Source organism: Mirounga angustirostris, unplaced genomic scaffold (genome assembly GCF_029215605.1).
Source record: "Mirounga angustirostris isolate CCGP_5_RB_7025 unplaced genomic scaffold, mMirAng1.0.hap1 SCAF_1, whole genome shotgun sequence".
In the NCBI taxonomy this organism is placed as follows: domain Eukaryota; kingdom Metazoa; phylum Chordata; class Mammalia; order Carnivora; family Phocidae; genus Mirounga; species Mirounga angustirostris.
In genome coordinates this window covers 45060837-45088181 of record NW_026991709.1, presented here as the reverse complement: position 1 = coordinate 45088181, position 27345 = coordinate 45060837, and the positions used below count along the sequence as shown (strand labels likewise).

Below are 27345 nucleotides of genomic sequence, written 5' to 3'. Positions count from 1 at the left end.
TTAGTAACACTTAGTAGTAATCCGAGAAAGTGTGGTAAGGCCTCTCAAGTTATTCCTACTTTTAATATGTATTAATTGGAGATGGAAATCCTAAAATGTTGTAGTTAAACCTGTCTTTATTTAAAAAAAAAAAATAAAGATTTGACAAGCAGCATGTGAATGTCAAGGCAGCATGAATGTTCGAGCTCCTTAGAACCTTTCCCCCTTACCTGATTGTGTACATCTCTCTCACTGTGGTTAATGGAGAGAAGGTAGGCTGACAGGTCCGAGGCTTAGGTTTTAGTTATAATCTCAAAGGAGTGCTCGACTGGAAGGAATTATACTGTCTTTATGCCTCATACTGGCAAGTTTGTGGATACGTCACTGAATTCTCCACCATATCAGAGCATCATAGTAAGCTTCTCTTCCTTTACTCTTAGATGTGAATTTAAAGAGCAACTTTGAGCACATAGGGGGAGAACTTCTAAAGGAAAACAACTGGTGAGATGTCTAGCTCACATCAAGCACTCAGTATATATTAGTTAACTCAATGACAGAACTGCCTTAAAAATCCTCTCACATTAAGGTCTTCAGATATTCAATCAGTGTAGTGAGTATTAAAATGCTTGGGTAAGTGCAGGAATCAAAAGGGACTTCTAGAAAAAGTTCTCTACTTCTTCTCAGACCCCACACAAAGTTCCTCAGCTCTCAGCATCCATCTTCCTTTGAAGAATCTATCTCTGGGAGTTAGACATGCTGTGACAGACACAGAACTTGTAAATGAAGGAAATAGATTGTCTGCCCAAGACTCACAGAAAAATTTGGCTGCTAGAAAAATCAGACAAGAAACAGAAAACACCTTGGTTGGTGAATCCAGAGCTTCAAGTCTCATAAAAGCTCCGAAAGGTAGAATTGAGCCATTACCCAAAGATACTGACCAGTTTATAACAGAAGCCAGAAGGCCCGATTTTAGGTCACATGGCAAAATGCCTCGTATGGTTAGAATAAATCAAAACAACCCTGCCTCTGTAAAACACATCAGTGAATCAGCCATTGTAGCATGCTTAGAAAGTAAAACAGCACCTGAACTGAATTTTGAACCTAACCGAAAGCACATTTCAGAATCTCTTCTTCTTCATGCTATCTGATGCTGCCTACTAGCCCTTCACACATACTCTCCCCTTCAGTCCCAGCCTCAGAGAGAAACTCTAGGGTCTTCTAAGACTTAGTTCACGAGTTATCTCCAGAGCAAGCCTATCCCAAAGCCCCTTTCCTGCTAACAGGAAAGGTAGTCTCTGATCTGTGGGTGCACAGAGCCCTGGGCACAGCATTTGCCATATTAAATTATAAAGATCTAGGCACTTATTTATTTTCCCCCCGCTCGCCTGGTGGCTATTTGAAGGAAGGCATGGTGTCTTAATCATCTTTATATTTTTAAATGCCCCCCCCACAAAATTTGGGAAACAGTATATGTGTAATAACTTTCTGTGCATTAATGAATGACTAAATAAAGCAATGATAGTAAATGCTTAGTGTGCAATTTATTCCAGACTGTCTTAGTTATTATAGATGATATAAAAGTGTTTTAAATTGTGAACTCTAATTTCATTGACCCTAAAGATGGATGGTAGAAAAATTTGATGTTCTAATGTTTTCAGGTTAAACATAAAATTAACAAAACATGATAGAATCCACATGAATAAGTAATCCACTTACCAGTATCCCACTATCTAATATAATACATTTCCTCCCCAACTTTAAAGCAGCAACATGAAGAATACTAAACTTGTCTACATGATAAAGAGAAAGCAAACCTCCTTTGACACAATGTCAAATTTTCATCAACTGTGCTCCTTATGTATTTCTTGAATTTCAGCTGAAATACTGTATTTCAAACTATATAATTGCTGGCCCCTCAAATCCTATCACACCACTATTGTAAAATCTTGTATTGGTCACACGCATGTTTTTACTGTCCATCATAAAGCGCATGAAGGAGAAGCATAGAGAAAGGCTTTGCCTTACAAAAGTGGTTTTAGCTTCAGTATGTGTGTCAGGCTAGATCAAAGACTATTATGAAACAAACTCAAAAGTGAGTAAGATAATGTCTATGAAAACACGCAAAAGGAGAAAAATCCATGTAGGTAAATTAACATTACTGGTGAAATCTGCTATCAAAATATAGTAATTATTCAGAAATCACAAGAGCCTTTAGAACAATATATGAAGATCCAGAAGCCTGAATAAATGACAAGAAATTTTACTGTCTGGTCAGGTTTTCTTTCAAAGCTTTAATGTTTTATACTTAAAACCAACTTTCAATAGGCTGCAGTATTTTTTTTCCTCAAAAGATAGATAAAATAATTCTGAAGAAATGGCTACACGAAGAAATATACATGATGTCTACAGAAATAGGAAATGAGATAGGAAGCAGAATTTTATTCTAGTAACCTTAGTTCTCTTACTACCAACTCCCTCCTCAAGAGACCTCAAGACATTTTATCCTGCACCAATCCAATAATGCACCTTTTCATCTAAAAGTCTAATAAAGGGGCGCCTGGGTGGCTCAGTTGGTTAAGCGGCTGCCTTCGGCTCAGGTCATGATCCTGGAGTCCCTGGATCGAGTCCCGCGTCGGGCTCCCTGCTCGGCAGGGAGTCTGCTTCTCCCTCTGACCCTCCCCCCTCTCATGTGCTCTCTGTCTCTCTCATTCTCTGTCTCAAATAAATAAATAAAATCTTTTAAAAAAATAAATATAAAATAAAAGTCTAATAAAATAAACCATACAGGAAAACCCATTAAATTTCAACTCCCTCTAATAATGCCTTCTGGTAGTTCTGGAGTCCTTTGGGGGGATAAGGGGAATAATTTTCCTCCATTTTTTAGGACTTTCTAGGTAGTTTCAACTAAAATGATTAAATTGATTTATACGAACTAGTTTAAATTTCTAACTCGATAATCTCCTGCAGCACCTGGGTGGAAATGTTATATAATTGTAACTAAAATATGCACTGTTTATACTGAACAACTATATTATCATGTTTAAAGAACTGAACATCAAAGTTTCAAGCTCAGCTTCATGTACTGTAATTAGTTCTGTCAGGTACTGATGACCTGCACTCCCTCTTTTTAAAAGGTTAGTCATGCCAATGTAGTCTATTTTCTACATCATTCTTTCCCAGGATGCAGTTGAGTCTCCATAATTTAGTATTAAGAATATAAAACTGTCCTTTAATTGCTAATTTTTCCCTAGTAAATAAAGGAGAAATGTCAAAAACATGTAATTTTAAAAATAAACTGAAGATGGAAAATTAAAAAGATTTTTCATAAGCTGCATAGAGAAAAGGGAGTATTAATTTCATGTATTATGTAAACTGTGTATGGGATCTACAGTTCATCCTATGCAACCAGAGGTATGTGCTCCTCCCCCGTCAACAGACAGCCATGTCTTCTTATGCAGTGTCAGCTGCATTCCTGAGACCCGATGGTCAAGGTCAAGTCTCAAATGGACTGGTATCTGATCTCCAGGGTTTTAACTCTGGCAAAGTGGATACCGTTGCCACCAATGACCGCTTCATTGACCTCAACTATACGGTCTATATATTCTGGTACGATTCTACCCATGTCAAACTCAATGGCATAGTTAAGGCTGAGAATGGGAAACTTGTCATCAGTGGAAAGTCCATCTCCATCTCTCAGGAGCGAGATCCTGCCAACATCAAATGGAGTGATGCTGGTGCTGCGTATGTTGTGGAGTCCACTGGTGCCTTCGCCACCATGGAGAAGGCTGGAATTTTCTTGAAGGGTAGAGTCAAGAGGGTCAACATTCTCTGCCCCTTCTGCTCATGCTCCCATGTTTGTGATGAGTGTGAACCATAAGAAGTATAACAACTCCCTCAAGATTGTCAGCAATGCCTCCTATACCACCAGCTGCTTGGCCTCTCTAGCCATGGTCAACCATGATAACTTTGGCATTGTGGAAGGACTCATGACCACAATCCATGCCATCAGTGCCACCCAGAAGACCATGATGGCCCTTCTGTGAAGCAGTGGTGTTATGGCCAAGAGGCTACCCAGAGCATCATCCCTGCTTCTACTGGCATCACCAAAGTTGTGGGCAAGGTCATCCCTGAGCCGAATGGGAAGCTCCCTTGCATGTCATTCCATGTCCTCACCCTCAACATGTCAGTTGTGGATCTGACCTGACACCTGGCGAAAGCCTCCAGATACGATGACATTAAGAAGGTAGTGAAGCAGGCATCAGAGGGTTGTCTCCTGAACTTTAGTAGTAACCCCCACTCTTCCATCTTTGATGCTGGGACTGGCATTGACCTCAAATACCATTTTGTTCAGCTCATTTCCTGGTACAACAATGAAGTTAGCTACTGAAACCAAGTCGTAGACTTTATGATCCACATGGCCTCCAAGGAGTAAGAGCCCCCTGGACCATCAGCTCTAGTAAAGGCACAAGAGTAGAAAGAAGCCATCAGCCACTGGGGAGTCCTTGCCCCCTACTGATCTCCAAGACACAGAGACAGTCCCAACCCTGACATTGGTGTTTCCATCCCAGGCCCCCTAAAGGACAGGAGGGGTTTAGAAAGCCCTACCTTGTCACAGATCAATAAAAAATACTGTACCCAGACTAAAAAAAAGGGGGGGAGAACAAAATAACTTACCTATACATTTCAAATATTTAAGCAGACATACGTACATATTGGAAATTTGAAAAGGTTTATGCATCTTAGCCCAAGACATACCTATCATGTGAAGATTTATTAAGCCTCTAGATAGTATACAGGGCTGTACTCTTCTTTGCATATATTTGATATACTTGATATTTCAAAGGTCAACCAAAGACATGTGTCATTCTTCAAAGAAAATTCTAAACAGCCCAAAAATATAGCCTTAGAGCAAAGTCTCTAACTCATTTTTAGGAAAGTATGATTAAGCTACCTTTTCAGCATGAAGCTATATTTACTTCCAAATTACATAGTTAACAATATCTTCTCTTACAATAGGGAAGACTTTTAACTTTTCCATGTAAAGAAAAGTTGCAAATCCAGCAATTTTTAATTTTATTTATTTATTTGGGGGGGGCGGGGAAGAGCGAGAGAATCTTAGGCAGGCTCCAATGCCCAGTGTAGGGCAAGTGATGCGGGACTTGATCTCACAACCCTGAGATCATGACCTGAGCCAAAAAAGAGAGTCGGATGCTTAGCTGAGTCACCCACATGCCCCCAGCAATTTTTTTTAAATCACAATAAAGTTTTGGGGCATCTGGGTGGCTCAGTCATTAAGCGTCTGCTTTCGGCTTGGGTCATGATCCCAGGGTCCTAGGATTGAGCCCCGCATCGGGCTCCTTGCTCAGCGGGGAGCCTGCTTCTCCCTCTCCCACTGCCCCTGCTTGTGTTCCCTCTCTGGCTGTCTCTCTCTCTGTCAAATAAATAAAAATAAAATCTTAAAAAAAAAAAAAAATCACAATAAAGTTTTGATAGAAAAAATTTTCATTATGGATATGAATGTGTTGAAAACAAAAATCATAGAACTTTTAAAGATTTCAACCCAACAATGAAATAGGTTCCTAATAAATTACTCTGGAAACATAAGTTAATGTATGGAAGACATTCTCAAAGTTGTTACCAAACAGGTTTAATGAAAGGCTTTATGGATATTAAAAATGAATTCTGCATAGTAAACTATACATAAAAACAATTACAAAGCTGTTCATTAGTTTTAATTAAGTGAAGATGAAATCATTTCCTGTGGCTTTTGAGGAGGATTTTTTTTTTTAAACACGTTTCAAATTATAGGTCATTACTTATCTAAATTTTGAAAACTGTAATAGTGATTTCAAATGTATGTTTGATATTATAGTAATGGGATAGCATTATACAGCACAGAATATTTTATAAACTTGCCTAAATTAAGCTAATTATTAACCCTTTTTAATACACTGATTGTAAAAGATCTATAGAGGGGAAAAAAGGGGCATTTTTACATGAAAAAGATGATGCAAAACCTGAAAATTCACTCTTCCTTATATTAAAAAATTGAAATCTTTTATTACACTGAAATCTCCTACTAATTTCAGAAGTATAAATTCTGATGAGCGAAAACACTCTCCAAAGGCCTGAGATACAAGAGAGGCCATTTCAGGTTTCTAAGTCAGCATGACTGTACGTTAACTTTGTTTAATCCAGAAGCCTGATTTATGGCTCACCAAGCATACACTGTATACCTGCTTTATAAATGAGTGACCTATCAAAAAACCATCTTGACCTTATGATATTGATCGATGCTCCTACTCCCTGCATTTCTTGATGTTAAAACCTGTGATTCCTGTCTATATGCTAATCTATAATCTTTTGAGGTTTACAAGATGTAAAAAAGCATATAACCCTGTAAAAACTTTTTGTTCTCCAGAGCACTTTCTTCCTTGGGAAGTGCGTGCTTTCTGGCCAGCTGTTCTAACACGGGCTTGAATAAAACGCTTACCTTCAGAGATTCAACAAATCTTAATTTTAAATAACATTTTATATTTGGAATATTCTCATGATCTTGATAAAAAATTAAATATATCCTTGCTTTTAGTAAATTCATATCACAGAACTAAAACAACTTTAATACTAATAATACAATCTTAAAATTATTAGTAAATATCTTCTCCAGATATATTTATAAAATTGGTTATAAGTAGTTCTTAATCCTATTGTCAAAATAAACTGTTAACCAAAATGGTATTCAACTTTTATACGATAATTCCTCAACAAGTTGACATATGTCAATAGGAAGTTACTAACTGCAATTCTACACCTGATAATTTGTAGGACTTCTGAAGCTGGGCCAGAGGAAGCTTGTCTCTCAGTCAAGACAAAGGCTTTGTGGAGCTGGTTCTGGTAATTGCCTCAAGTAATTATTCTATTAATAAGGAGGGCTTTTCCAACAAGAAATAAGAGGCCCAGTATCATCTTCCAATTTCTTCTGTCTAGTATCAAAGAAATAAACCTGACCTACTAATCAAAACCAAAGGGGGAGGGACGCCTGGGTGGCTCAGATGGTTAAGCGTCTGCCTTCGGCTCAGGTCACGATCCCAGGGTCCTGGGATCCAGTCCCACATCGGGCTCCCTGCTAGGCGGGGAGCCTGCTTTTCCCTCTGCTGCTGCCTCTATCTCTCTCTCTGACTCTCATGAATAAATAAAAAATAAAATAAAAAATAAAATAAAAAATTTAAAAAAACCAAAGGGGGATTTAAAAAAAGGGGGGGGGTAGGAAAAAATACAACCTTTCTGATTCACCTAATTCCCATACAACAGCCTCAAAATCCCCACCACTTTAATACTCTGGTACAAAAAGCCATCTGGAGAGGTTGTTAGAGAAGACTGCTGGGCCCTACTCCCAGAGATTCTGATTCAGTGGGTCTAATCAGATAATTTGTATTTCTAATGATTCCCAGGTGATGCTGATGATGCTAATCCAAACACCACATTTTAAATAGCACTACTTTAGATAATCCTTTATTAGAGAGGTACTCCAATTTAACCATTTTTCTGCTGTTGAACGTTTGTTTCTAATGATGTTCCTGTAAATAATGCTTCAGCAAACACTCATGTCTATCATTAGAAATAACCTACAAGCTTTTTAAGGTTCTTGACACATGCTGCTCTAAGCTATAACTTCCACTCCTAGCACTGTATATGGAGCATCAGCTCTATCAACTCTGAGTAATACAGAAAATCATCATTTACTGTTACTGTTATCAATTTAATAGGAGAAAGGTTATTCCATTTTAGTTTGCATTTCCTTGACTGCTGGTGAGAATAAGCCTTTCTTCCACTTATGTATTAGCACTTAATATTTCTTTTGTTTATATTGGTTGCTGTTTTTTTTTCTATTGTTGAGCTAGTGTCTAAAATGTTTATCAGTTAAAGAATTCTATGATATTTTTTGTACCTAATTTTCTCACTTGCCCATATAAGGTATCATTGTTTATTTTGTTTGACATATGGAGTTTGAAAATTAGATGTGATCCAATCTACTGATCTCTTTCCTGACACTTTCCTAGAAAAAAAAAAAAAAAAGAGAAAGCTGTTTCTCACCAACACAGAATAATTCCCATTTAGCTACTCTTAGTTTTGTATTTAAAAAAAAAAATTTGTTCCTCAATTTTGTTTCAGTATAACGAGTTAAGTGTCTAGCTTTTATTTTTTTCTCCAAATTGTTCATCAATTTCCCAAAGTCCTCCTTTATATAATACAAAAAAAAAAAAAGAGGACATAAAAATGCCATCACATTCAAGGGTTCAAATCACATATATACAAGGGTCTACTTCTGGACAATCCATTCTGTTCCACTTAAATGTTTAGTAAATATTACATCAGTAGGACATGGTTTCAAATTCTGTAGCTTTACCAGCACACTGACATCTGGTAGGGCAAGCCCTACCCCATCCATCATGATGGCAAACTCAAATCTGTCTGGGTCTTATTTTCTCATAAGGGTGGGTCTGTGTCTACTTCTGGAACTTGCTATGAGGAATTAGCTCAAAATATATACATGAAGACACTCTGAAACTATAAACAACTACACAGTGAGCTCTAAGTTATCATCTACATCTGACTATATAATTACTGATGACCTCTTCAAATAATACAATTCACAGGTAGAAGTTAAATTAACATAAAATATTAGTTATGAATGAATACTTCTGTGTTACACAAAATGGATAATGAACTAAACATTGTTATATACATTTTCTGCGTAGAAAATAATCCTTCTAGCTCATCTGAGTAAAAGAAAAACAAGTCGGTGCCTGTTTGTCAAAGAAAGAAAAAAGGGATGGTGAAATCATCTTTACATCTGTGCAAGATTTCAGTTTCTCAGAGCTGTGGAAACAAATCACAAGGCCAGTTTTACAAGTAGAAGTCAATTTAACTTCTTTAACCCCTTTAATTTCATTCCACAAAGAAAAGATATTAACAAAATGTGAATACAAACCTAAGAATCATTTTTGTTCCCAAAATGCAGATCCTGACTCACTGCCTGTCCTAATACAGGAAGAATTCAGACAACAGAAAACACGCTCATTCAAGGAAGTCTTAAATTAGAAATAAATCTTGTACTATAACAAAGTTAGCACCTAAAAGGTATCAGTACTGCCCCTTAAAATAGGTCCAAAGGCCCTAGATCATATGTATGATACACAGAATCATTTTTTTTTTAACCTAGTAGCAGGGACATTAGAGAATACTTTTTCCAATCCCCTTAATTAATAAGAGAACTAAGCCTTAAAAGCTAGGTCCAAAACCTCACTTTTTTGGCTAAGTAAACTGTAAACTTACTTTAGTAAATCACTGGTTTCCTGTTCACTGTCCTGTGTTGTATCCAAAGAAAAGGCATCTGATGTTTCAGCTGAGTTGGACTCAGGTTCTTCGGCTGGAAGCGCCTGGGTTCCCAGGGAGCCACCGAAAATCTCCCTCTCCCTTTTGACCCCTTCCTCAGGATGGTCACTGGGATTTTGTAGATCTTTCTCAGTTCTGTCATGGTCATCTTTGAAAGAAGATTGCTTGGCATCACCAAGAGATGATTTTCCTGAGATATTGAATAAGTTACCAAGAAACTGAAAAAAGCTTTCTTTTGGCTGTCTATCGTTTTCTCCTATTTTGGTATCTGAGGTGGAACGGGAAAGGTCATTTGGCTTTTTGGAATCTTCCTGCGTTGGAGGAGTGATTAGCTTCTCAGCATGGTTCTTTTTGTCCTCACTTTGGGGAATCTTTGAAAAAGAAATAGAGAATAATAAACATCATCATTTAAAAAAATCACACAAATTGACTAATAACTTCTTATATGACACGCTTTGTGCCAGATGCGAGGGATACATCTGTGAGTAAGACTGATGGCTTCTGATTCCTCCGGCCGTTTACAGTCTAGTGAAGGGCACGGTCAGCACAACTTAAAGCTATATAGTAAACGTCATGAAAGGAGGAATACAGCCCATGTGGGAAGCCAGAACAGGAGTAACCAGTCCAGGGTTGGTGGCAGTGACAGCAGAGGAGGATTCCTAGAAGTGCCCTCGGAAGGACACGTACTACGTGACTATGTGATGCTTGTGCATCCCCCTCCTTCCCTAGCTCTCTCTCCTCCTCCTCCCCCACTCTATATAGTGATGTGCCAGCTTCTAAGAAGTTAAAGATGAATGGAGATTAGGGTACAAAATGAGAAGAGTGAGGGATGTGTAGGGAGAGATAAGTAAAGGGACAGATCATGGCAAATTTTAGGCATATTTAAATTTAGCCTTAATTACTCAGAGCTAATGGACAGTACTTTCAAGCACTCTGTACATTAGATAACACCTAAATAGACCTCATTTCAGCACTGTCCTAACCCACGAAGAAGCTGCCACATTGTGTAAAATTGTTTCTCAGTAAGATGAGGAAAGACAGCAACATGGTGTTATCAATTCAGAGGAAAAGCCCACTATCCTTAGTGGTAAACCATAAAATCCTCAGATGTGCATTAATGCAAACCCTGTGCAGTACTGCGAACTCTTGCAGACGTTCAACACTTTCACGGGTGTGTTTTACCTGCTCATAATGAAGTTACTAATAAAACACACTCACACTCCTGTGTACTCTCTGTGAGCAAAGACTGAGATGCTCTATCAAAGAGTTTGCTGGCACTCCCTGTCACACTCTCCCCTGAAGCTTCATTAACCTTAGGCCCATGTGCCAACTCAGCCTGCCTTCCAAACATGCCTACTCACCTACTTGTAAAAGGAATGCCTCTCTGACAGTATCTGTCAGATGTCATGCTCACTAGTCCTTTTAAAAGAAAAGCTCCAGTGTGAGTCAGAAAAAAGATCAGAACAGCAAGGTAAAACCACCTTAGGGCACTGTCAGTTCACATGACAAAGTTTTGTAAGAGGCGGATCCTCAAGGAGGCAAGAGCATCATAATTTCAATGTTATTTGTTTACCTCGTTCCATATTTTAATCCAAATTCAAAATAGTTTTAATGGAGTGTTCCCCTAACCACTAACACAATTTAGCATATGAAAGCTTGAGAAAAGGTTTAGAACCTATTAGCCCAGGTAATTAATTTCAAGCAATATTTAAAGTCTGTTCTCCACTTGCAGAGTCAGAGGGTATTTTTGAGGAAACATTCAGATAGCATTTTTCTATGTGTTAGGAGCTTAAAAAACTCATGAGTCTCTACATTTAGAATATGACCAACCTTCCAGAGTCAAAGTCTCACCTTTTACTGGTTTCAACTGCAACTCACTCCCACTTGTCTCCACCTCATCCCTCCAACCTTGTGCTCATTATTGGGAGAATGTGCTATAAATTAGCTGTGTCCTCTCCTCACATAAAGGGCCTCTCAGTTTGGCAAAAGAAATGCTAGTTGACATTTCAAAAATGCTCATGTGTATGAAGATATACATTTTTTGTCCTTTAACTATGCCATTTAATTTGTTGTAATTATCAGCCACAACATTTCTTCCTGAGTTAAAATGAACTAAGACTGTAACATGAACATAAGAGTGTATTTCTTTTTCTTCTATAGCTAGTATGAATGACTGCTCTTGCTGGGTAGCTATCTGAAGGAAGTAAACCGTAGGCTATTCATTAGACTATCATAAGTATTCTTAAAATGCTTCAGAGATTCACAAGAGTCTTATAAAATTGGGGCAATGGTTTAAAAAAAGGGGGGATATTAAGAGAACATTAAGATTACATTTTTTTGACATCGATAAAATCTCAAGATGACTTCTGTCAAAAATACTATTTATTTCACTGCCTCAGCTATTTTTTACTTGACAATTCCTTCCAAAATACAATAAACTGCTTTCTAAACAAAAGAGGTACATTTTGCTAAACAAGTGAAAACCTTTACATTTAACTTTATTTTCAAAAAGATTTTACTTATGTATTTGAGAGAGAGAGAGAGAGAAAGGAGAGAGTGAGCAGGGGAGGAACAGAGGGAAACGGACAAGCAGACTCCACCAAGAGCATGGAGCCCCACATAGGGCTTGATCTCACGACCCTGAGGATCATGATGTGAGCTGAATCAAGAGTCAGAGGCTTAACCGACTGAGCCACCCAAGTGCCCCTAGATTTAACCTTTTTAGAATTATACAAAAAATTTTTTTTGAAAATCACTTTTTTCCTTCCCTTTATTTTCAGCTTCTTTGCTATTCCAGAATCTGTATCTTCAGTTTACTAAATAGCACTTTTTGTCCTTAGATGTCTCCATTTCTTAATTTTTCCCTAATAATCTTCTGAGAAATGTGTGTCAGTGAAATACTCCCAACAAGAAAAAAGCATCTAAATCTAGGAACAAAAACTAGCAGAAAAGAGCACTGCTATTCAAAGTAAACACAATAAATTCTTTATTTATATAATTAAAATTTTAAGTCTGATCTAAAACAGCTGCTCTTTCCCCTCAGCCTAAACAACAATAAAATTCAGCCTGCCACAAGCGAGGGCCAATGCTGCCTGCCAAAAGGACTGCCTGCCAATGTTCCAATGAGTAGAATGAAAGCAGTCAGGATTCAAGCAAACAAAACATCAATTCCAGTTGCTCTCAAAGATGTTGGCATTCCACATATAACAACAAAGGCTACTGATGAAGGCATATGTAACTGGGGAATTTGAAATTTTTTCCCTTCACACTCAATTTGCTATAATGCAATGTCCTTGGTCAATTTCATCCATCCATCTCCTCTCTTTGCTATGTGCCTAATACAGGGAAGCACAGAAAAGCATCAGGGACACTGATTAGTAAGACATAGTTTCAGCTTCAAGGAGCTTACAGTCTAGCAAGATACTCATTGCTTATTACTGTGTGGGGCTTACAAGAGAATCCACTGCATAGAGGAGGTAACATTTGAGCTTGCTCCTGAAGGGTGAGAAGAGCATCCTAGACACACAGTATACTATGTACAAAGACAGAGAATTATGAACTCTGTTTATCATGGCAGGGGTGTGGCTGAAGAAGACTGGGGTACAGAATAGAGAATGAGGTGGATAAGATGACTAATAGAAGCAGAGGCTCAGGGATAACAAAGTCATAGATCACTAAGTTTTCTAAATTGGGCAATGATTTGAGTAAAGTAAAAAATGGATATGGGAAATAGGAGAGGTGAGATCAGGATCTTGTGGGGATGGGAGGAGGTAAGGCAACAAATTACTTAGATGTCAAACACTGAATTTTTGGTCCCCTGCTGATGTAAAGATGAGATGTCTGGAAAGTAGTCAGAAGTGCAGTTTAAGAATGCAATTTGGCCATACACAGTGTATGCAGGATGAAAAGGGCTCTAGGGGAAAAAAAAAGATTAAAAGGAGGTGCAAATTAGAGAAGAAATCAGTGAGAGATGGAGAAGGCAAAAACCAGACCAAGTCATCCCTCCAGAATACTGGTCTCCAAAGGCAAAGGACAAAGACTATTTCCAAAAGCCAGTGGGGAGTAAATGCCAAATGCCACTGTGAGGTCTAGAAAGATGACTATCCTCCCCCACTGTTCTTCAAAAACAACGGGCACACTCATGCCTCGGGAACTGTATGTACATCGACTCTTCTCTCTGCTTAGATTTTCTTCCCTTACATAGCTATATGACTCACTCCCCCTCACCTCCTTCAGACCTTTACTTACAACTCATCTCTTCACTGAAAGCTTCCCCAGTCACTCCAAAATTGTCAATTCCTCCACTCTGAAAGTGCCAATATCCTCTCTCTGCTTTTTCTCCTTTGTACTTGCTAGTGTCCAAATACACACACACATATACACTTCCATTATTTAATATCTGTTTCTTCCTCTAGAAAGTAAAAGCCACAAGTGCAGGGATTTTTGTCTATTTCAATCAGTGCAGTATTTCTAGCATCTGGAAATGTGTCTGACAATCAGAGGTGCTCCAATAGTTGTTGGATTAGTAAATAAGTAATGAGGACTATACAGAAGCCCCAGGAATGCAGGAGGAATAGTCTTAACAGCTCAGGAATGTATGAGTACAGCCCCAAACTCAAGGTGTTAAGCTGTGAGTAGGCAGGCAAGGGAACAGGAATAGTCAGTAAATAGAAGGGAATATTTTGAGAAATTTTTTTAACAACAACAACAACAACAAGACAGAATATGACAGTTTAAAGTCTAAGACAGAATAAATGGTTTTTTGTTCTTGTTTTGTGGATCAGCTCTATACCTACTGGAAAGAGAGTAACTGCTGTACATGAGAGAAGGATGCCAGGTCCCAGAGTGAAAAGCATAAGGTGAGATAAAGAGACCAGTAGAGTCTCTAATACTTTTTCTAATAATAAAGGGAAAGTATTAGCCTTGAAGAGGATTAGGGACATGTCCTCTTCCAGGTAAAGAGGTAAGGAAGTGGCCAAGGTCTGAGCAATTCTGTAAATAGAGAAGACAAAGGGCAAGGTCCACCAAGTGGCTCTGACCTCAGTAAGTGAGAGGAGAGATGGCAAGCCAAAGGAGGAACACACAGGTGGAGCTGGGACTTGGGCTCCCGAAATAGAGAAGACTTGGACGAGTGTCTCTGGGGAATGCAGTACTAGGCTGAAATGGGTATACCAAGTACTAGCTGAAATGGCAGTTAGGGTCCACGCAACCTCAAAATCATTCATTCATTCATTCAGTAAGTAAGAGCAAGATACCATCCCAGGTGTTTAGATGCAACCGGAAAAAAACAAAAAAACAAAAAACACCAATAGCCCTGCTTTCATGGAGCCCACATTCTAATGATGTAAGAATTTATTTGCAGGTCCAACTGGTATTAGTTTGTCACCCCCTCGAGTATCCTAGAGCATGTGGCAGGTGCTGTGCCAACATGGTAAGTGGCACAGGGAATAAAGTCAAAAAGGTCACAGGATAGAGGCTGTCACCAAAGAGCCTGTTGAGTGGAAAATAATGAAGAGCCAGGTGACCCTTCCTTTACAGTCTCAAGCACCTGGCTTGGTCATCCTTTCTACCTAAGACTCTGCATTCATTGTGCGTAGAAAGGATGATCCTTCTGAACACCCTGACTCCCAGTTCCTTAACACCCTCAACTCCAGTGACTTTCACCTCCACTCTTCTTGCCTCTTCCATTAACTCTGACCCTAGTGAGTCACCCATAACTGTGTCACCTCTGAAACTCAATCTCAGGTATTCCCCATGTGCACACCCTCTCCTCCTTCCAGCTGTCTTACTCTACTGTCCCAGGTGTACCCACCACACCACTCCTCCTGCCCCATCATAGCTTCTGTCTTCTCCTACACTGTCCCTTTCAGTTCCCAGTTTCCTATCTTTTCTACCCGGCCATCAAATACAACCAGTAACCTCAAAGTCTCTGTTTTATTCCTTGGTCATCCCCACTAAGAAAAATTCCAGTGTTATCTTTTCCTAACTAAATGAGTGAGTCTTGTTTTAACACACCACAAGGATATGCACACCATGCAGATTTGGGCTGCGAACAATTCAAAATTTACAGCCCCAGCTGGAAATCTCTCTGTAACCTTTCCTTATTTTCCACAGCAGCTCTTTCACCTTTCCCACCCACTCCACTATCCTACCCCCTTGCTCAGCAGATGTCACTACTCTCTATTTCATGAAGATATTCCCTCATAGCCCTGACTCCTGCAGCATCGGCACACTTCCTTCACTCACTAGCACGCTCATCACGAAGGAAGGACTCCTCCTCTTCCCAAGGTGAATTCCCTCACCAGGGTACCAGTGCAGAGTCCTTGAGGACTCCTTGGGAACCACAGTTCCTCATCTGCCCCTTCTGGAAGCCCACCATTCAAAAGTAAATGCACAAGGATAGCCCTCTCCTCTCTTTACTACCAACCTCCTCAAAAAAGGGTTCCCAGCCCTCACCATCTTCTTTCCCCTTTCCTCCCAACCACTCTCTAAGCCCTTACAATCTGACTTCCTCCCTAGTTGTGCTGACCACAGTCTCTAAGAAACCCTGTTCCACTTGCTAATTCAATACACTTCTTACATGGTGCATCTGCAGAATGTGAGACTGAATCTCTTCCTGATAACCAATCTTCCATTTTCTTCCATGACATTACTCTGAGATTTTCCTTCTTCCTCTCAAACACTTTCTCCATCTCACATTATTCTAGCCATCCCTTACAGAACATATTTCTCCAATTTCCAGCCTGGGCCTGCTTTTTCTTCATGATCTTCTTTACGAGGCTTCATTTCCCACAGATTAATCAGATGATTCCCAGATTTTGACTTGCAGCTCAGACAGGATGTTCAACTATCAATCAGGCATCCATATACACCTGGGTACTTCACTGGAACCTCAAGCTCAATACATCCAATACTGAATGTGTTCATGCTTTGTTTCCATTCTTTGATTTTCTGCAAATCTTAATACTTCCGCTTGTTTAAAAGTCAGACAAAAACATCACCTGTTTCCTTGCTTGCACTGTCCCCAGTCCATTCTCCAGAAAAAAAATAGAGCAATCTTTTATAATTCAAATCTGGTCATCCCTAAAGGCCTTTAATCACTATCACTGCACTGCTGTCAGGATAAAATCCAACCTCTCAAGCATGGCATTCAAGGTGTTGGTGGGTCTAGCCCCCTGTAACTTTCTCCAATTTCATCTCCTGCCACTCACAATGCTTCCAAATACCTAATGTCATCATATCCACCCTCATTCATTCTCTCCCCATCTCTCTTCTCCTCTCTCTCTCTCCTACAGAATGTCTTTGCAATAATGCTATTCCCACTGCCGAGACCACTTACCCCTTGCCCTCTCTGTCTGGAAAATTTCTATTACAACAGAAGTTTTTTCAGAATGGAAATCGCCTATGTACATGTTCTTTCAGTGAACATTCCTAACACACTGTTTTCCCTGTCACCACAAGGTGAAAACAATTTCATCCTGAATATGACTATCACCTAAATTAACAGGTACTAAAATCTGGCACTCATACACTAAAACCAGCTGCTTACTTGAGAATTCTAGTTAATTTTCTCCTAAGACATCTGGTTGCTACATATTACTTGGCAAATTTGTCAATATTTGAAACTGTACCACCAGTAGTTAAAATTTCCTCAATTTTGAGGAAAATAATTATTATCAGATTATTACCAATATCTTGAGCTAGCTATAGATTAAGTGGTGCTAAAATTTTAAATCAAAATTACTATTTACCTTCATCATAATGGATTTAATTTGTGGTGGGATGCCTAATTCCATATAAACTATTGATACATATTTGCATGAACAAAATTTTTCAAATGGATTTCATGACTAATGGTAAGGTGCAAAGATGAACAATTTATACTCCCACTGTTAAAGTAATTTTGCTTGAAAGATAACATTACATTTTTATCACAGCATTATTTTTCCACTAAAAAGTTAGAACAGGCCAGCAGGTTGGCCTTCAACTATTTTGCTCTAAGCTGGTTATTGTTTAACATAACAAATAACCTACAACTTTTATGTCATGTCTCAGTGTTGTGATCAGTTCTGAGATGTCACAAATAACTTATTACTGAAGTTAGTTAAAAAGCTGAAATTTCACTTTTTAAAAATGCTCTAGAATAGAATCAAGGTTTTAGCTGAGGTGCTACTTTCAGTTTTTCATTTCCATGTAATCTCTGATAAAGGGATGTAGTTATATATGGTGTACCAAATAAGTGCCTTTAACCATAAGTGACCCAAGACAGTCATCTATCATATGTATCAGAACAAACAACACAGGAGTAAAAACTGTTGATCTAAAGGAGAAAAGTCTGAAGTATAGAGTAGCAATGGGTATGGACAGGAAGAAAGGGCTGTTGATGGTCCCTGGCACAATGGGGAGGGAGACAGAATGATAGAATCATTTCCAAACATCAAGATTGGATAATTGGTGGCACCTTTTAGCAGGACAGAGAACACAGAAAGAGAAGGAAACTAGGATAAAATAGTCTGAGTTCAACTCTGAATGTGTCAAATCTTATACCCAGCAACACTGGCAGGAAAGGTGCATCAAAGAATTGGTTCTATTACCCTGATGCTCAGCAAAACATGTTGGGCTGGAGGGACAGGTGTGAGCTATGTCACAGGCTTAGATGTAGGTAGAAATCAAATCAACCAGGGCAGGTTGTGTAAGGACAGAAGAAAAAAGGAACAAAATGACATAAGATAGGAGAAAAGCCACTCCTTTCTGTTGTGGTATAAAGAGTTCTCCAATGAAAACACTGGGCCAGAATAATAAATGTTTTTATTTCTAGGAGAGGTTTTCAGAACCCCCTCTAATGTTCTTGAATCAATATCTGGCACCCATGAAGGTAAATGTACTCACAAAAATCTGGAGTATGTACATTACCTTTCATAAGTCTGTTTCCATTTTGATAAGGTACTCCATCATACCACAAAGTAGGACCATTACAGGTCTACAATAGAATGAGCTGCTGCAAATCAAACCAGGTGCCTTATAACACATTAAACACCCAGGAACTCTAAGATATCAAGGCCCCAGACCAGCCCCAGCCATACAGACAGACTTCAGCCCTGCCAGTTCCTTTGGGCATCTGACCACAGAGTGACACAGTGGGATCTCTACTTCAGACACTCTGACAGCACTCAGTCTTTACAGGAGCAATCAAGGGGTAAGAATTTTTGACTTCTAGCTAAATTTCAATATGTCTATCTCCACGTATGCCTTCTTTTCAAATGTGATAGAGAATCAATGTTTCTAATAGTTATTTCTATACTATGCACCCAGAAAAAATCAGCACCATTCTCAAACAAAAGAGTTCTTTCTAAGGTTTAGCCAGACTTTATATGGCAAGAAGGCACCTCTTTCCCTGAGTACCTGTGTTGTGTCTGGCATCGTGTAGTGCTATACACATTATCTCAGTTAATTCCAAAACACTTCTATGAAATAGGATTTGAACACCTCCCCTACACCCATACAGATCAGCAAACCAAAGTTCAAAGAGGTTGAGTAAATTTTCCAAGATTACAAAACTACCATATGGAAAGCTGGGATTTAAGCCCAGATTTGTCTGATTCCAAAGACTGTTCTTTCCATCACGGCATATGTTAATTTTAAAACTTTTCCAAGGGGTCCCATAGTTGGCAGAAGCAGAGAAATAGTGGCTTACTATGAGACCACTCATTCCAATCATCAACATTCCTATCAATTAAAGCTAATCTATAAATGGGTTCCAAATGTGATTAAGTTGAAATTTTTTAAAGAGTTCCTGTATTTGAAAAAGAAAAATTTGAAAATCTTTTATTAATTTGATGTCATACTGCTGCTATTATCTGTATCACTGAGAAAAAAGGATAGCAAGCATTTATTAAGGCCGTAATTTATTTAAAAATTAGTTCAGTAATCAATTTTCCCCTAACCTAACCAAGAAAATATTTTTTTAAAAAGATTTTATTTATTTATTCACGAGAGACAGATGGAGAGAGAAGCAAAGGAAAAGGGAGAAGCAGGCTCCCTGAGGAGCAGGGAGCCCGACTTAGGGCTCCATCCCAGGACCTGAGCCAAAGGCAGATGCTTAATGACTGAGCCACCCAGGCGCCCACCAAGAAAACATTTAATGCGTTTAAATTTTACCGTCATTTCACTTTTGGCCAAAGGAAGTTGAAAAAACCAATAAGGAAAGAAGAGTTACACAAACCAAAATATGAACAGATGTATAAATTTAATATATCCATCTTACTAAACAGCACTGTACATTCAATATAAAATTAATATAAAAAACAATGACTTTTTCTTCAGTAAGATATTCTTGAGCTATAATTTTTCCATCTTTACCTATCAGTAAACAGAGGCAATAGTTAAAAATGTACGGATCTTTGTTGTAAATGATTTACTTGTAAAACTAAAAATAAGTGTTATAAATCATAAATAAAAATAATACGCACTAGACTGATACTCCTTGATTATTCATAGAACATCAAAGGCATCTATCAACCACTGCCTCTTGAAAACCACTCCAGAACCTTCATCAAAATTGTATGATTAGTTATAAGCAACAATTCTAAAATGGGACAAAAGTTAAATTTTATAAAAAGCAGATGTCAAGCTACTGAGAACAAGCCTAAAAATCATCAAATTATTGAGGTCTGGGTTGGAGAATCTATAACCTATGGTCCAGGTTTAATTCATTTTATTTAGCTCATGAATCATTTCTGAAAAGAGACTTAGTGCATAGCTCTTTTAATTTTTTTAATAAGATTTCTTTTTGGTAAATTTAGTTTATGAATATACCTTATAAATTAAATTCACAAACGGGAAGCATTATACAGAACTGCATCTGAATTGTCTTGTCTCCTCTCACTAACAGTGTGGGTTTTCTGAAGTGAATCTCTGAGATTCACTTTCTTCAACTATAAAAAGAGATAAAAATTCCAATTAACACTGTTGACGAGCCACACATATTGATTGCTTCTCTTGTACAAAACATTCTAAAATGACAGTAAAGGAACGGTTTCAGTTATAAATACAAAGAGAGTAAGAGAGTACATATGAGCAGATAAGAGATTTCAAAAAAGTTTTAGAAGGCAAAGGCGGATGGAGGCAGAGTAACTCACCACAGGAAGCTTCTACCCAAGTGGCTGCAAGGGGGAACTCTGATCATGAGGGACACAATCTACTCCATAGACAGCCTGAAAAAGTTCAGGTTTTGAAGACACTAGGTACCACTTAGGGCAGTGGGATTAAAAGTAAAGAGTTTGGCTAAAAATCTCCAGATTGGGTGTGCCTGGGTGGCTCAGTTGTTAAGTGTCTGCCTTCGGCTCAGGTCATGATCTCAGGGTCCTGGGATGGAACCCCATATTGGGCTCCCTGCTCAGCGGACAGCCTGCTTCTCCCTCTCCTGGAGACTCCCCCTGCTTGTGTCTCCCTCTCCCACTCTTCCTGCTTGTGTTCCCTCTCTCACTGTGTCTCTCTCTGTCAAATAAATAAAATCTTAAAGAAAAAGAAAAAAGAAAATCTCCAGATGGAATACCTGAACCCAGGGCTCTTCTCCCATCCCAAGCAATTAAACGATCCTCCCTACCTCCCACCACCTCCACCTCTCAACTAAATACATCTAGAGAGAACATCTCTGAAGATACTGAGACTTTTGGGCAGACTAAATTTGAAGTACCAAAGGCCATCCATACAGAAATGTCTGGAACCCCAACAATCAAGCTTAGAGTTCAAAAGGGATGTCAAGTAGAGATCTGAGAGCCAAAAAATGAAGCAATACAATTGAAAGATACTACTTTGGAAGACAGACATTGAAGACAACTGAGGACTTTGAGAAACATCTATATGAAAAGTAATTTGGCCAGAAAGTCAGAAGGAAATAGCCAGAGGCAAGAATTGCAATGAAGTACAATATTAATGGAAAAAAAGATAAAAAAGCAAATCTGTGGAAAGAAGACAAGATCTGGAAAATCAAGTGTCTCAACTGGTTAAATAAAATAAGAACTAAGAAAAGACTATTGACTGCGATTAGCAAGAGATCACTGGTTTCATGGAATGACTTTTACTCATTTAACTACTTACTGAGCACTTATGACACATGTACCAGGCACAGTACTAAGTTTCCCATGTCTGAGGGAACTAGAGAAGAGACAAGAATCAAATTAGAAAGGATTAAGAATTAAACAGTGATTGGGAGTGATGTGAAATGATAGATTGAAAGGAAACCAGATCCACCAAAGGGGAAAAAAAAAGTCTGTTTTGTGTGTTTATTTTTTAGAGGGGGAGAGAGAGGGAGGTGGGAGGGGCCAAGGGGGATAGAGGGAATCTTAAGCGGGCTCCATGCCCAGCACAGAGTCCGACATGGGGCTCGATCTCACAACCCTGAGATCATGACTTGAGCCAAAATCAAGAGTAGGATGCTTAACTGACTGTGCCACCCAGGTGCCTCCCAAAACAACTGTGTTTCAGAAAAGAAAAAGAAGCCAGTGAAGATAGAGGGATGGATAGTCAAGGCAAGGTCTAAGAGAAGGCAGGAAATAAGAGTCCAAAACCAGGGGGACCAAAACCAGATCAAAACCAAAGCAGGGGGCTTTCGGGAGTTTATCCTTGAAAGACAAAAAGGGATGAAAATTCCTCTGAAGTAGGTAGATGGCAGCAGGGAATTAGAACATGACTTCCTGCTCTTTTAAATAACAGTAGACGTGAATGCAACAGGACCAAGTGTCTAAGGCTACAAGACAAAATTGTAGACCCCAAAGAAAAACGAAGGTAGAATACGAACTAAATATCTGGAAGTTTTGCCAGCTAGATATAAGAACCTAATTCATATAAAAGAAATTTATCAGTGGAATGATAAATGCTAGCATTAGAAATGGCTACCAATGTTAGCAAAACAGCAAACCTTGTATAGCATCTAAGTGATAAATAATATAATGATGTCCAAAGATAATATAAAGCTTCTATAGTCTTTAGTTGTTTGAAAAATATAATTAATTTTTGTAGCTTAAACTTAAAACCAAACAATCGTCAACATCTTGATTTGGCATCTTAAAGTCAAATACTCACAAAAAGAAATGGATAAGAACATTTATTATTCATAAATCTGTTACATTTCAGACTCACCAGGAAAAATGCTGCATATTTTTTCTTATCACAGAAGGCATTATCATAAAATTCAGATTAACAAGATGGAAGCATGGTAACAAATGTCATATTAGAGTGGAGTGCTGCTTCAGAAAACTATTCATCAGAAAACAAATGCATATTTTATTCCATTCCTAACGAAAATACTTAAATTGAGACCATTTAGAATAACAGGATCATCAATATTGTTCTAACCTATTTTCCCCCACAAGGTATGGTGCTGACTATTGGTGTTATCAAAATATATATATTTCTGATGCGTGGCAACAGGTATCTAAACCACTGGGCCTGTGTGGCTAGGTTGAAGAAATCTTACTAATAGCTTCTGGAAGGTAAAGCAATAATTACAAGGGCCAAATGCTCAGGCCACCGCAGGGAGAGCACCATGGTGCACTCTCTATTACTCTCTAACTGCACTGCCCATGTATAAGTAATCTAACGGGTCTCAAATCCTAAGAGAAACAATCTCATGACTATGAGCCATATCTAACTGGGGACCCAGATCCCAAATAGAAATTATCCTGGGCACTCAAACCAAGATATTAAGAATGGATAGAAAAGACTAACCATGGAGGCCCAGCCAACGTATCTGCCCAATGTACATATTCACCGCATCTACAAATGTGTGACTTTCTGGAACAATCTCTGCAGGTACAAAGTAGGACTACAGGAAAGGCCAAATCTGAAGGCTGAAGGTTTTTTGTGGGTTTTTTTTGAGTGAGATTATAGCTGGAGTAGTACAGCATCAATTACAGGTCAAGTGGGGAAACAAGTGGAGCCTCTGAGGGGAAGGCAGCAAGGATAGCAGGAATGTTTGGTGAAGGTCAAGACAGGTATGGAGGCAGTGAGGGATTAGGAGATGGAGTGAAGGAGTTAGTAGCCAAAGAAACCTCAAAGTTTGAGATCTCAAAAGAAAATACTTCCTGTAAAACAACTCAAGAGCAAGGCTGCATATATATCATTAGAAGTCTTGAAGTTAAGGCAACTGAAGACATGCAAAAACTGAAGGAAGAGAAGAAGAAAGCTACAGAGCCCTTGCAGTGGTAAACCAGTAGGCTGGCTAACAGTTGGCTGAGTTGACAGGAAAAGAGTAGGTAGAAATGTTGTAAAACCTGAAAGCAGGATTTTTTTAAAAATTTTATTTATTTACTTGAGAGAGAGCATGGGGGACACGGGGAGAGGGAGAAGCAGACTCCCCACTGAGCAGGGAACTTGACGCAGGGCTTGATTCCAGGACTCTCAGATCACGACCTGAGCCGAAGGCAGATGTTTAAACGAGTGAGCAACCCAGGTATCCCTGAAAGCAGGATTTAATAGCCAAACTCACAAAGGAACGAAGATAGATAAGGAAAGCAAGGTGATCCTGATTTTTTTCTTTCGATAAAGTTAAAAAAAAATCAGATCCTGATATTTTCTCTCAAAAAATATTTATATTGTTTATTATGATGGGGGAACAATGAAAACAGCTTTATCGTCACCATATCTAATGCCTTTGGACTTTATATAATGTTTAAGAGTCCCCTTATTGGTAATGAAGAATTCAGATGACTTTTTTCCCTCCATTGACCAAGCTAATTTACTCTGAAATTCATGGAAAGCACAAGCATTCTGCTTTACGGATTGTCACAAATCATGTGAAAAGAAAATTGATGAGACCAAACTCCATGACTGTGGGACAGCTACAAAAGCTTGATCACATACCTGGCATCACATCACTGAACAACACAAACATTCAGGTTCTAGAAAATCACTTATGAGTAAAAAGAAATGTTACAAGGTTCAGTGATTTTCAAGGATTTTTTTTAAACATTTATTTTATTTTAGGGGAGCCTGGGTGGCTCAGTCATTGGGCGTCTGCCTTTGGCTCAGGTCATGATCCCAGGGTCCTGGGATCAAGCTCCGCATCGGGCTCGCTGCTCCACGGGAAGCCTGCTTCTCCCTCTCCTACTCCCCCTGTTTGTGTTCCCTCTCTCACTGTGTCTCTGTCAAATAAATAAATAAAATATTTAAAAAAAAAAACAACATTTATTTATTTTGGAGAGAGGAAGGGAGGGGGGAGAGAGAGAGAGAAAGCAAGTGGGAGGAGGGGCAGAGGGAGAGAGAGAGAATCCTCAAGCAGATTCCCCCCTGAGTAGGGAGGCTGATGCGGGGCTCCATCCCAGGATCTTCAAATCATGACCTGTGCCAAAATCAAGAGATGGATGCTCAACTGAGCTACACAGGCACCCCGATGTTCAAGGAGTTTTAACCACACTTATCAGTAACTACCTAGGGAGGTGTGTAGCTTATACACTTTTCATGCTTGTCCTGTAGAAGCAAGGAAATCTGGTTCATATGTGAGCTGACCAAAAATATCCATCACACACTAAGAACATGTTATTAACTTCCAAAAGCACTATTAAATGTCATCAGCATTTGATAAAACACAACATAAAGAACATCCTAGGGAAAAGAAACTATGGAAGTCAGGCAATCCAATTCACAGATTAGAAAACTAAGGACAAAGACATTAAATGCATCAGCTGAAGGCCCCACAGCTGGTTAGTGGCAAAGCTGGGATAAGAACACCCCTCTCAAACTCTCCCCAGTGCCCCTCTCCCCTCACCGCATCCCACCTAAATACTACATCCAACAGAGCTGGGCTGGATTTCCACATAAATAATACAGCACTGCTTTTGAAATGTAAAATGAGATGACAGAATCTAAAAGAAGTAGGAACAGAAATTAAGAGAAATATTTGCTTAATATATTAATTTAAAACTATACCTTTAATGCTTCTGATGAAAGTACATTATCCTTTTTCTGACTTGTGCTCATGGGCTCATTTTCAACACTGAAAAATAAAAACCACAGTTTCTTCAAAATTAAAAGAATTACTAAAATCATAGTTTCTGAGTTTAAAGTAAAAATTGCAAGGTCTTTTATACGCAATTCTCAAAAGATTCATGTACAAAATGTAAAAGAATATGTTGACTTGAATCTCTACACTTGAAAACACATTCAAAAATACTCATCCAGGCCTCAAATTTTTGTGATCCTATTATGTGCTACATTTTCTTATGTTGATAATCAGCATCACAGCGATGATGCACCTGAACAAAGAAGCAACAGTGTACAACTCTCACAATCTTGGAAATGACTAACACTCTACGATTTTATTTATATTAAGATTCTCCATAGCCTGATCTTTTTTTAATGCCCATATTCGTACTATACGAATAGAATATATTTCTCCTCAGCAAGTCTTTATCAACATACAGGATCATCTAGTGAACTTTGGGAATACGCAAACGTAGATGCAGGCTTATCTAGCCCCAAATGTGTCCCAGATGGCACCTTAAGAACCTGATTTTCCAGACTGTCACCTTTAATTGTCTTGTCTAGAATACCTTCACAGATGCCTTATGAGATGTCATAATAAACTATGCTTCCTATTGGGCACACATACATTTCAAATACAAAATTTTATATTTCTATGTTTATACATTATCTTGTTGTCATACTTTTGTAATGCTAGACAAATTGAACAGCTCCCCCACTAAAGATTATCATGACTGCCTGCCATGCTCCAGAGATTGCCCTTGGCCTTGAGGATGTGGGAACAAGTAGGTCAGGGTCTTTGTAAAACTCAGTCTAGTAGGGGAGACTGATACACAAACTAAGAATATAGTTTGAGAAAAGTTACAGCTGCTATATGAACAAAATACTATGGAGCACAGAGGAAGGAAGGAACAGCAATTCTGCCTCCTCCGTAAAGTGCCCACAGAGGAGGTACAAAGGAGGAGGTAATAGAGAATATGGCATTTTCAGGAAACCATGTTTTGTTTGTTTTAATCTAAGACTGGAGCGCAACAACTTGGCAGAGGTAACTCTGCTAGATATGAGAATGATACCAGAGGTAGTGCCTGGCAGACTATGGAGAACCTGCCTGACCCGTTTCAGAACTTGATCTTTGTCCTACTAGCACTGGGAAGCCCTTAGCCAGGGGACAAGCATAAAGCAGGCAAATGACTGAGAGTGGGAAAATACAGGGAATCATGGTGGCTGGTGGCAGAGTGAATGAAAAGGAGTGGTCTCAATAGCTCAGATTAGACAGGATAGAAAGAGAAGACATGATTTAGGCTATTTTTAAGTTTTCTATCCATAAAGCCCAGTGCAATTTTGTAGACTATCCAGGGAACAAATGGTAATGGTAAAAACACAGAAAGATAGAAAGATCATAAACATGTGGAAAAGACAATGAAATTAAAATTTCATTAAGTCTCAGACTCTATGCAGAAATACACAGACCCAGAAGACACAGTCATACTCATAAGCCTTTTAAATGTCAATAGGAAAAGCAACCAAGTAAAGAAGATGAACACATGAGCTGTGTGCTTAACACATGAAAATTCCATGTGAAAGATCAGGGACAGAAATGGAAAATATTGTACAATTCAGAATTGTAACCAAATACATCTATATATCTATAAAATAAGAATGTCTCTAACACTGCTACTTTAAAAGTGAGTGGGTTCTTATCTCCATTTTCTATTTTCTATTTTAGATTTTTTGTCACGTTTGTTTACAATTCGTTTTTTAAATTAAATGTCAAGACTGGTCTATTTAAGCTCAATTCAAAAATAAAAAAGAGAGAGAGAGACCGGCAAAATACATGTAAAAAAGAGCACATTATAAGGATTTGGAGTATATTCAAGGATAGTACTGATCTTAATGATTTTATAAGTATATTCTCTAACTACAACCTATTTTGAATGACCCACCTAAAAACTAAACATACAAATATTTTAGTCTCCTAGTTCTTGTTCA

At 38.6% G+C, this 27345-nt stretch overlaps 1 protein-coding gene and 1 pseudogene across 2 annotated transcripts in view; one reads left to right on the top strand and one right to left on the bottom strand.

The window, feature by feature from the left end:
- CRYBG3 (crystallin beta-gamma domain containing 3) overlaps positions 1-27345 on the bottom strand; it is a 106100-nt gene that overhangs the window by 63428 nt on the left and 15327 nt on the right. For both annotated transcript variants that reach the window (XM_064580542.1, XM_064580537.1), the window contains exons 2-3: positions 25303-25369; positions 9316-9746 (exon numbers count right to left, since the gene is read on the bottom strand). In XM_064580542.1, coding sequence (XP_064436612.1) covers positions 9316-9746; positions 25303-25369 — 498 coding nt within the window. The remainder of the gene's footprint in view (positions 1-9315; positions 9747-25302; positions 25370-27345) is intronic.
- LOC135362376 (glyceraldehyde-3-phosphate dehydrogenase-like) lies at positions 3422-4702 on the top strand (annotated as a pseudogene).